This window comes from Chiroxiphia lanceolata, chromosome 6 (genome assembly GCF_009829145.1).
Source record: "Chiroxiphia lanceolata isolate bChiLan1 chromosome 6, bChiLan1.pri, whole genome shotgun sequence".
Lineage (NCBI taxonomy): Eukaryota > Metazoa > Chordata > Aves > Passeriformes > Pipridae > Chiroxiphia > Chiroxiphia lanceolata.
In genome coordinates this window covers 8,121,124-8,133,384 of record NC_045642.1, presented here as the reverse complement: position 1 = coordinate 8,133,384, position 12,261 = coordinate 8,121,124, and the positions used below count along the sequence as shown (strand labels likewise).

Genomic DNA, 12,261 nt, shown 5'->3' with positions numbered 1-12,261 from the left:
GTCTCCTTTCCACAAAGATGTTTAGTTATTTTATGAATTATATATGAATACATTGCAACTGTAAATCAAATATTGAAAGAAGTCTTTATTAACATGCTTTCCCTTTTGTTTGAAGTGCAGGAAGCCATACAGCACAATAAGAAACTGACAGCAGTGAACAAAAGACAAGAGACTGAAATAAGTAATCTGAAGGAAGTAAGTATGGGATGCATTTCTGAAAGTAGGAACAGGATTCTCTGGGACTTCCAAAAGCCTCTGCAGTATTAATGGGAGTAGTGGACAAGCAGCAGAACAGTTTTTCATTCTGTGACATGGCTAAATTAGTCTCATGCTTCCACAGATACTTCAGTTAAAATTGGAGCAGCTCTGAATAATTTCTGTAACTTGGGAATTTTTATTTACCTCTACAGCATCCTGCTTGTTTCTTGCTAATTATTAATGACCTCTCTTCTTCCTGTGCTGTGTTGTCATTGCTCCTCCCATCTGATGTGGAAAGGTGTTTCCAGTCTAGTCAGAGATGATATAAACTGTGTAAGTGAATCTCTGACAGAAGTGGGAGAGTTTTGTGACAGGCAGCTGAGACATTGGATTGTAATAATTTTATTTACAAAGAAGTTGTCTGGCCACTGAGCTCTTTTCTCTCTGCATCTCTTCAGAAGGTACTATTTGTCAGGTACATTTTTGAGTTACACTGTTGAACATATGTGACAGTGGGAAGGATAAAGTTCTCTTTTCCCTTTGAGCTGTTTCTTAAGGGCTGACAGGAGAAGAACCAAAGGACCCTCTTAAGTCAGACTTACTCTGTACACTCAGTATCTTACCCCAACACATCTTTTTTATATCTCCTTATCTTTCTATTTCCCTCTTCTTTTAAATTTTTTTTTCCTCCCTTAGATTCTCTAATGATTTTAGATAGGGAACATGATTGTCTTGGCTTCTTGGCCTCATGTTAATTCCCAGTTTCCAGATGAATGCTTTGAACTACCATGGAATATTTGTAAAGATTGTGATTATTTTGGAAAACAAAAAGGGTCGGGAAGAAGATAATTTGTACATGAGGAACAGAGACTATATACATTTTATATTTATGTTTATGTCTATATTGATCAAAAGTGGATGTTTACCTGCCATTACCTGTCTTTCCCTGAAAAATGGGGTTTAAAGGTACAGAAGTACTTGAACAGTCTCCCTGAATCTAGTGTTGTGGGTTTTTTTGTTCTTAAGAGCATGCAGCCTCTTGTTAAGGTTCTTTGGAGTTTGATGCCATTTAAAGCCTGACTTAAATTTTAACTTTTATCTTTAAATATAAACAGTTTGAGATTTTTTTTCATTTGTTTCATTCCTAACTTCTCTAGTGCTTTACTTAATTCTTATATTTATTACATAGCTACACTAAAAATTAGTGAGGGACTCAATCTAAATTTGCTTGGTTACATACTAGAATATAACATGCCAGATCTCAGTATCAAAAAGATCAAGTTTTGAAGTGACTGTTGGATCTCAAAATTTCAGAACTCTTACCATCATAAAAGCAGACTGAGAAACACAATAATAGTAAAGCAAAACACTGGAAAAATTCTCAGATTAATGTCTAAATCACAGTTAGGCTTTGTGGAATTTAAAAACGTTTATTTAGCCACATAATTCAAATGATAGGTTATATATAAAAATATGAAATATTTGATGGGTGAAAGAGCAACAGAAAAATATTGGAAGGTGTCAATGGCACAACTTCATGTGCATGGGGTACACTTCAACTGTGCAATTCCTTTAAAGAAGGGTGAATAATTTGTACGTGACAAAAAGAGGGACATTCATCTAAAATGCAGCATATCTTTATTGTAATATATTGTATATAAAAAAATGTAGGCATTTTAGAAATATTTAAGCATCACAGTAAATTGGATTTGTTGCTTTTGGTAAGAAACCAAGACTAATGAATTACTTAGCATTCTCTGAGGGGAAGTAATTTGAGAGATAAGAAAACAGAAATGTTTAAGGAAATTTTACGTAGTGAAATTTGTGAGTAAGCATAGGTGTGAGAAACTGATAGTGATTTATGTACTCCAACAATTAAACATATTGCTTGATCCACTCTTTTTTCAACTGTACTCTTGATTCTTAAGGTCATGGGTGATGAATTTTAAATAAAATACTGTTAGATAAGCAGAAGAAGGGGCCAACTGAAACTTAATCTGGCTGCTTCAGTTCACCAGGAAATGCCTTTATTTCTGTTATTTCTGAATTTCTTATTGTTTTTTTAGTGTTTGATCATCCTATTCTGAACAATCTGAACTGGACTGTTTAGAAAAGTTTGGAAAAGGGATTAGCAGGCTATTTTCACTTGCTACATAGCTGAAAGAAGTCCTGATATCTACAGCACAAGTTGGGACAACTTCTAAAGCTGTTTTTATCTGCCTTGGGAGACTTGACTGAACTCTAACAGCTCTGACAACTTATGGGTTCAAACTTCTTTCCTCTGTACCCTCAGTGCTGCAGCAGGAATGACTACCCATAGTACTAAAATCTTAATTTGGTTGTCAGCTCTTATCACAGCCATTACTTTGACTCAGACCAGGATGATCTCACAGGTTTGTTCTTGATGGGAACATGAAGTTAGTGAATGCAATTCAACATTTATGGATAAAAAACCCCTAATCTCCAATATAATGTATGTTCTGGGTGGTGTTAAATATGTACAACAGTAAACTTGGGTTAAGCTGCAGTCTACTTTGCACAGGTTTAGTCTTCTGGGATGTCAGGAAAGAAATGTTATTTGGAGAGGTTGTATTTGTCTCTTGACATTGCCAGCTTCAATTCCAGTTCCTAAATTTTAATGTAATGGGCTGTGGCAAAATTTCCTTTTAGGTAACAGCTGCTTTTGGATCTGAACATTTTGATATTCAATGTGGTAGGATTCTTTTCAACCACTGTGAAAACGCTTGCACTGAAATCTGGCCAAGAAAAAGGTTTCTTTCATTCTGCTGCTTAAAAAAACCCAACTAATGCTGCTCAAGACCCAAAAGATGACAAAAGAGCAGCACCAATCTAGGAAGAGAGCAAAAAAGATGTAGTTATAATTTTGGGACAGTTAAAGTTTGCATAAAGTATTAGCATAGTCTTGGGAAGTGGTTACATCTGGAAAATGAATTTATGAGCCTTGAGGTAGCGCAGAATTAAAATTTCGTATCGATCAAAACTACATTTGACCAAAAAAAAAAAAAAAAAAGGTGGAAGTTTTAGCTTAGATCAACATGCAGTAGGAAAACAGGTTTAAGGTGCAGACAGGGTTTTTGTGACACTCTTGACTTAGGCTGGCATGAAGTGTTTTTGAAGCCACGTCCCTCAGCGTGTGCTTCTGGGAACACATCAAAGGAATGGGCTTAAAGCCTTGTCATTCTTTCTTGGCACACCTCAAAAACTGATAAAATATCTTCCATGGTCAATTTAATTTATATGTTTTTGAACACTACTAGTAACTTTAATAATAAGAGAAATCTACTAGAATAAAGCAGAAACTCTGAGGGTGAAATTTTAAGAAAATATATACGTAAGTATGTACGTATAAAATTATTTTATATTATTTTTACAGCTACACAGCTTGTGATTTAACTCACTCTGGAAAACTCTGCCATTGTTTTTGGTGGTCTGATTTGTGTTGGTTTTTTGGGAGTTTGTGTTGGGTTTTGATTGTTAGTTGGTTTTGGCTTTTCCTGCCTACAGCTTTGTATTAGCAAATCTGGGTTCGGTTCCAGATGGATTGTACACATCCACCTGCTAATTACAAAGGAGAAAATCCAGTCATCTTTTCTACCTCAAGGGCATGATTTACTTTGTGTGACTTTTTCCCCACGACAAAATAAGTAGTAAGATTTTTTTCTCCACACTGAGTTTTGGAAAATACATGGTACCATATCCATGGCAGGCTTTTGCACCTGCTTGTGTGGCCACAGCCTGTCAGGTGTGTTCTCTATCCCATTATTCCAGTTCTCTGTGCAGATTGGCACAGGGCACATTTTCACTTGTACAAAGTTAAAACTGCTCGCACCTTCTGCCACTTAACTGCAGGAACTCTCCTTGCACACTTCTTTACAGAGCCTTCTAGTAAGAACAGTGCAACTAATGCATGTTTTTATTGTAAAAAATGGGAAAGAGCCTTACTAGCTTACAGAATATTGTCATTTTAAAGCGTTGCTGTCTTTGGGTTTTGTAATTGATTCTGCAATTGCACTTAGTGCTTACTAGATAATTTTAGATTTATTTATGGCTAAAATACCTGAAAAATAAAGCCTCTAGCAAAAAAAAAAAAAAAGAAAAAGAATTGATTGATTTAAAAGTAGTACCTATACTTATATTTTCCATAAAACTTTGTGAATTTCAGCTACAACATAATCTTTCCTTCTTCTTTTGTGCTGTTCTATGATTTTGTCCAGAACAGTCAAGACCATTGGTGTGTGATAATTCTGTCTGTGATAACTGGAATTCCAGTTTTGTGAAGAAAAGTTAAACAGACCAAACTTTGGTTGTTAGATAAAACTATTGCCATTCTGAATGCTTGGTTCACCACTGTGGCATCATGAAGAATTCTTGATACTATCTGTGAGCAGCATTCATAACCTCTGCTGTTTGTCTGAGTAAACGTCAGAGCACTCAAGGAGAGAGAGATATTAAACAGACTACCTTGTACCAGAATGGGAGGGGTGGGGGAGAACAGGGCACAATATTTATGGCTCCAGGAACTATAAGTTGTAATTTAATGAGATCAAAGCATTTGCTGTTTATTTGCTGCACTAGGAGCTTGGAATAAACTGGTTACGAAACAGATACCAAGAACGAAAAAAAGGATATTTAAAAGAGCACAAAGACTATAAAATCAAAGGCATCATGTTATAGAAGCTTCTAATATAAAATTAATTTAGCATTCTCCTGAGAGTAAGTAATTAATGTTACAGGAAAAGCAAAGATCCTTCAAATTTATAGCCAGTTCCTGTTTTTACCAGATAATCACTGTTCTTCCTTTTCCCCTCCTCATTCCCAGGAACATACACAGTAGTTATAATAGTACTTTATTCCTATTATATATCTCAGTGTAGGAAATTTTACCAATACCAACTTCATGTCCACCTCTGATATACTTCTTGGAAGAGAAAATAACAAAATGACGAAGTAAATACTTCAAACAGAGTAAAATCAGCACAATAACATTTTACCTCTGAAAATAAACTTTTAGTCACCTGTGACAAGTTTGAAGTTTAGCAAGTCAGTCTTACAAATTTCGGTACCTCTAACTTATTCTGTTGTTTCCACGCATTTTTTAAAAGTAGAGCTTGAACTCAGGATAGTTTAAAAGATTTGTCTGTGTTTTGAACTGCAATGCCTATACTGGATGAACTATTTATATGTGTTTCCTGTGTTAAGGAACTGAAGAAAGTAACTACAGACTTGATAAGGTCCAAGGTCACATCTCAGTACAGGGTGGGAGAAGAAAACATCAATCTTGCAGCGAAGGAAAAACAGTTTCAAGAACTGCAGCAAAAAATCAGAATGGTATTTTGGAATTTAAACAAGTTAAATTTTTGGTGATTATTTTCTGGAAGTTATCTCTGATGTACAGATCAGTGACTCCTTTCTATTAACTTCATATACAATACAATGAAACTACTTCCAGCACAACCTTTTCTAGGGAAGTAAATATTCTGTGAATATCAGTATCATTTCATAGTTAAAAAAAATGGGTAAGAAGACACATTTCAATATAATTCAGTTTCTTTAAATAGCCTCATGATGATTCTCTATTTCACATTAATACAATATTACTAAGGAAAATTGACACGAATTTTAAATGCCTTTTACTGTTCTTCATGCTCCTTTTTTTTTTTTTTAAGGAGACTGCAGTTAGTAAAAAAATTCAAGAAGAAAACACTCACATTAAAGAAGAAAAGCTGGTGAGTTAATACAGCTTTGCTACTTTAAATAACTTAAGAACTCTGAGTGCTATATTTCGTGTTTAAGTTTCTTAAATTATTATACTAAGCTACAAAAATTAGTTAAATTCAGTTGTTTACTCAACAGGAATATTTTAATAGTAGCATAAGTGGGATTTTACTGCTCAGATTTTAGAAAGAGTATTACCAGAACAAAGTCTATTTGTTTGACACTTTATTTCATTTCAAGTCTTAAATTTTTGTTTTTTAGTTCAGCTGGGAGAAACTTGGTATTCCCATGAAACAGTTGTCTCCATGTCAGCTCAGTACAGATAAGCAGAAAGGCTGGTGTAACATGCTTGTTGTTCTGCTTTCTGGTGGCCAACAGTTCATTATTTACCTTATTATTTATTATAATAATGGTTGAAATTGGTGTTGAAACCAGGTAAAACTGGAATAATTTGTCAATTGTATGCAAAGGAAATAATGTTCCTTTCATACAGAACATAAACATTTTGACTGTAAAATGCCATCTACACTTGCCTGAACAGAGTTAAGACTCCCTTCTGTTGCTAACTCAGGTATGTTCCAGAGCAAATGCTGGTATTCAAACCAAGGTATATGGAGTCAAGTATCAAACACAGCAAAAAAACCTTTGTTCCCTGCAATAACAGCATAATACACTGCTTTGCAGAATATTAAGCCTAAAAAGGGTGGTTGTTTTTTTTACTTTTCTTGAGCAGCTGTAGAGTTTTCAGTCTACAGGGAACATGTCAGGGAAGTGTCTCATTCTTGTTCTCAGGGAAGGACAAAAGCAGTAGCTTGCTTGTGTACACACTGGAGGCTCATCCAGCAGCACTCTTCCAGTCTGTAAAACCCTGTTTTTTTAAAAAAAACACTTGCCAATAAACACAGGGGGAAAAAAAAAAGGGAGACAAATTCAGGCCTCATTACTCTCACAGCCCTGAATGCACTAAAAGCATTTCTGTGGAGATGCATGTAGCATAATTCACATGCATATTTGATATGTGTTATCTAAGAGGAGGACTCTGCTTTGTGTCTCTGTTTTGTTTGGTGTGAATTGCTGGGGTTGGTTTGGTAGGTTACTTTTAACATATGGAGGAGTTTGCTATGAGTCTGGGGAGGGCTCTGGTGTAGAGATACACTTTGTGTTTTCTCCAAGAGCTTGGGTTAGAAGACAGGGATTTCTGTGTTATGGAGCACTAATAATTCACCATCTGGATCAGCTGAAACGTTGGCTTCAGTGGTTCTTGGGCTGAGGCTGAGAAATGCTGTCTAAAATTGTAGCTGATTTCAACTGAACTGTGTACAGAGAAGCAATCTGGTCTAGTTGGGTGAACGCTGTACTAGATTTAAAAATCATGGCCAACTCTGCCACTGACCTGTCAGATGACACTCAACAGCTCTGCAGTTCAGTTTTCTAGCTGTAAAATTAAAGCAAACATTAGGTAAGGCTCAGTGCAAAAATATTTATTTCTGCATAAGAGTATACATGCATGAAAAACAATGAGCACACTCAAAATAATGATTTTTTTTTTTTTTAGTAGACAACTGTTTCTATGTATCCAATAGAACCAAAAATAGAGTAATTTGAAAGCACTTGGCAAGTATGTGAAAGTGTTTGTTTTAATAATATCTTGTTCTCAATGTATTTTGAAGCCTCTGAGCACATTCAAGACTGCCTTCTGTCTGAAACTCAGTGTTTTTTCCTGGGCAGGTCTTCTTTTAGCAACTGCTGTAACTGTTCTTTAGGGAGTAGAGGTTGCCTTGTCTGGATCATTCACTCTGTCTTTGAAACTCTGGGAATGTGTTCTGTAGTGTTTGATACAAAATGACTCCCCCTCTCAGTTTTCAAGTAACTGCAACAAACTTAACAGCAGCACCCATGGGTTTGTAAATGCATGGCACTTTAATCAACTTATTGTAGGTGGCTCTTTTTTAGAATTCACTCTTCATAAAGTAACAATATACCTTCTTGATGAAGGTACCATCACACAGTGACAGCAAAATCTGATATACTTGCACCATGTGATGGCAAGGCTAATATGTGATAGTTCACATCTATTAGGGTTTAATTCAGGAGATACAGAATAATGTCACATAAGGGTAATCCATTACTGGAGTAACTTCTTTGGGATTTTCCATATTTTTCACAACTGCGATATGGTAACATAAAATTACTCTGTCCTGAATTGAACTCATAGTGGGGTTTGATTGGATATATTTTATTCAGATTTTCACTGAAGTGTGTTTAAAGTATTAGTGGATTTCATTTTAAATATAAGAAAATCCTCTGAAAAAGAGTAAGTCATAGTAAGTCGTGATAATGTTGTCTTCTCCAAGGCAAAAGACCAGAAAAACTGGGTGTTGTTCTGATTTCTCCCTACAAACTCTTCCCCAATGCTGATTTTGGAGTATTTTTTTATATGCCTGATTTTGGAAACACTGACAGAAACAAAAAATAATCTAAAAGACACGTTAATGTTTAAACTGTAGAAACAAAAATCTTAATATATCCTCTTCTGTTTGTATTAACAAGGAAATTCTCAGCTCTCTCCAGTGTGTGCAGGAGCTCCTTCAGCGAATAACCCAAACGAATGTCAGAATGGAAAGTGAATTAAATGCACTGAAGGAGGAATATCAGGTCAGATTTTTCTTGATTAGACAAGCTGCTACTATCCTTTATGTAATTTTTAAGTTCAGGGCTGTTAAAGACATCTGTGTGCTTTTCAGAACTTTTGACCTCACTTCCATTGCTCCCTCAGCTCCTTAACTGTCAGCATGAACCTTGAAGCACAGGCTGTGGTTTCCCTCTTTTACTTCTCTCCCAAAAGTAAATCATGGTTGCCATTCCTAGCAGCCATTTCTGGAGGGTAAAACCAAAGCATCTTTGGGCTTACTTTCAAGTATTTTGAAATCAAATTATTTTATGACTTTTTTTTTCCTTGTAATTTGCATATTGGTATAAATTTCTGGAAAACACTTCAAATTTCAGATTTTCAGTCATAGCTAGTGCTTGCCCTCAGTTTTATTAGAGCAGAGGGCCTAAGGAAGAGCATATCCTTGGCCCTTTCTTGCTGTGCTGTCTGGTGTCATATTTATTCTAGAGGTGGTAAATGGTCACATGGAGAGTGTGGAGTTCCAGCACTCCTTAGTTCCTCTTTCAGCATGTAAAAGTAGCTCAGAACAGTTTGGATTCCACATTTCAGCAGCAGATTGGCCCACGGTGCACTAAAGATTAAGGTCATATCTGTTCCCACCAGATGTGCCATGCAGAGTTCAAGTACAACCATTAATTGGTCTGTTCATAATTATTATCTAGTATTTGTCCATGCATGACCACAACTGTTCCATTCTTTGGCCTGTGAGGCCAAGGTTTTGAACTAAGACAGTTAATTTCAAATTAAACTTCCAGTCTGCATGTATACTTTTGTGTCTAAGTAAATGCTTCTATGCTAATCTTAAATAAGATTAACTTCCCATAAGTCTTACTTTGATTTTTAATAGTTGTAAGTATTTTGCCTTATGCCACAAATATAGCACTTTTGCATTTTGATTAAACAAGTAAGGTTAAAGGTGAGCTATGTTCTCCATCAGAAACTAGCTAAAATTTCTCTAGGAATTAAAAGATTAATTGAACAGTCCCTTGGCTGTAGAATTGCCTAAAGCAGCAGGATTTTCTGTAACTTCTCTTATTTATATGTTGGGTCCAGAGAAACAGCTGGATTCCTTGCTGTTCATACAATACTGTTTTCTGTTAGAGTAAGAAGGTAATGTGCTTTTTATTTTTTAAGATCATTGAAATTACTTTGTAAATGAAACCAGCAGCTCAAGATAATTTAATTGGTATATAACCTTACTGATGATAACTTACATAATATGGGAGCCCTTTAGAATCTTTGTGTCAGCATTACTCAATAGCAGGTGTATTCTAAAAGTGCTTTTTTCTAATAGTATTTCTGAGCTATTGTTTCCCATCTCAGATAAAGTTTATAGTGTGCCTTAAATCTCCAGCTAAAACTGTAAGTGGTATCTGTGAATCTTCCCTTTGAAGACTGCACATAAATGTCTACAAGTATAGCTTGTTTTCTTCTTGTTAAGGTATGAATTGAGTGCAAGTCTCTGTTGTGCAGCCTGTTCAGGCCAAAAATTGATATCTGACTGTGATTATACTAATTCTGATTAGAGACCCTGCTTTGGTTTGGGTCTGTTTATTTTAGATTGGGGAGTTATTACTGTTTCCTGCTGTTCCAACTACAGCACAAACCATTGCTAATCACCAAAGCTACAGTGCAGCCTTCAAAGGTAATTTCTTGCAGGCATAAGTACTTTAGATGAAATTGGTGTTACAAGACATGGATAACTAATAAGAGGCTCTTGGTTTGATGCTTAGTTTGATGTAAATATTCCTTCTTAGGCTCCACTGTGCCACTTAAGTTCAGCCAAGATTTGGTCCCAGTTGGGTTTTGTGAGATGATTCTGTGCAATCTCAAAACCAAGATGTTCTCACTTGAGAATGGGAATTAAAGGATTCAGAACATTTATAAAAGCACATATGAGTGATAAGCTTTCATGAGATCACATCTGGAGACATAGAAGTGGCTAGATGTTTTAATAGATGTATTTTTTTGTGAACCTGATAAATACATGCATAAAATGCAGTGATTCCCTTAAACAGCATGATGTAAATCCAGTGTGATATTAAAAGTGAATGTGACAGGTTCTTGTTCCTTCCAGATGAACTCATGGGATTGTTTGGATTTATCAGAAGTGTCTGCCTTTCAGTTAAAACAGTGGTCATAAAATATTGCTGCTTTTTTACAGCTACTTGTTTGGCTGACAGTATTATACAATTACCAGGATATTCCAGGGAATGAGACAAAGTTAGCATCTTATTTTGCATTGTCACTTTTTTAAAACATCAAATGGAACTTAAAAAATAGGGAGATATATATATATATATATATATGTAATAGGAATATATGACTTGAATGTCTATGCACTTTCATGCCAATTTGGGAACTGTTGATTTCATCTGTATTGATTCTAGAGCCTCAATATGATAAATGGGATCTAAAGCTTATGTACTATTCTTGTGCTCTGTTCCACTTCCCTGTCAAATTTGTGGGCCTTGCTCATCGAGCAAAAAAATTTCTTCAGAATAACCCAAAAACGAAAGGAGTGATTGTACAGTCCCATGGAAATATTTTTATTCTTATACTCACAAGAAATGACCATTTATTTTTAGGCTTAAGATGACAGAACACTTACCAGGTCATGTTCCAAAGGATCCTTTCTCATTCTGCCTATGCATACCTAGTGCTAGGATGCCAATGCCATTATGACTTCAGAAAAACAAGTTACAACTCTTTACCAGATGACAGAATACTTGAGAATGCCAGGAATTCAGGTGTCCCCCCCTCTCTGTACAAGTGGATTTTTAACATATGATCAGTTCAGGTATTTTGCCCTAAGAGCTTTGTTGTGAATAACCATGATATTCCATCTTTGAGGAGGGTGCATTTGAGATGCAAGTAAAAGCATCCTTGGAGTTAAGAGCAGGGTTTATCCAAGAGAGGAGGTCTTGGATTCCTTGTTTATACAACAGGATGAAAGATGCTACATCACAGTGTGCTTATTCAGGCTATGTATTGTTGAATTATCTCATCTTTTTAATTGTATAATCTATCAAAGAAGGTCCATTATGTTCTTACACAGAACATCTCCCAAGTGTACAAAAGTGCAAGGTAGCTTGAATTTTCCCAGCGTTAATATCTGTAAGACATATTTTTATAAATACTGTAGCTAAATTAACGCAGGCATTTTAAAACTGATGCTAAGTGAAGCAAGTAGACTCATTTTTAGGTAAAAGATTTAGTAAAAACGAATTGCTTTGGAGTCTTGCCTCTGTAACTTAACATTTTTCAAGTGGACTTTCAAAGAAGAGACTCAGCAGAGTCATAAATATGTAGCTGGCCATATAGCTGCATGCATTAAAGTTGTGTTTACATTATCAAGTATATGGTAGGTCATGGATGCAGTGAGTCTTTTATCTTCCATATTGTTTGCTAGAAAAATGTGATAGGATAAAAATTCCAAGAGTACCTGAAATGCGTGTGAAGACACTGTTGGTTTACACAAGCTCGCTTTGATTTATCACGGTAAAGCTGAAAGAGTTAACCCCAAAATGTTGCCAGTACAGTTATGATTGTATAAAACTTAGTATTACTGTTATTTCAGTGCACTCCTATGTCAGTGACCTAATAAAAATAAATTAAAGGATAATCAGATGTATACTTCATGTTCCAGTAGGTAT

At 35.5% G+C, this 12,261-nt stretch overlaps 1 protein-coding gene across 1 annotated transcript in view; it reads left to right on the top strand.

Moving 5' to 3' along the window:
• CCDC73 (coiled-coil domain containing 73) overlaps window positions 1-12,261 on the top strand; it is a 62,367-nt gene that overhangs the window by 34,854 nt on the left and 15,252 nt on the right. Inside the window, 4 exon segments of the mRNA XM_032690534.1 lie at window positions 116-195; window positions 5,419-5,547; window positions 5,886-5,945; window positions 8,485-8,589. Coding sequence (XP_032546425.1) covers window positions 116-195; window positions 5,419-5,547; window positions 5,886-5,945; window positions 8,485-8,589 — 374 coding nt within the window.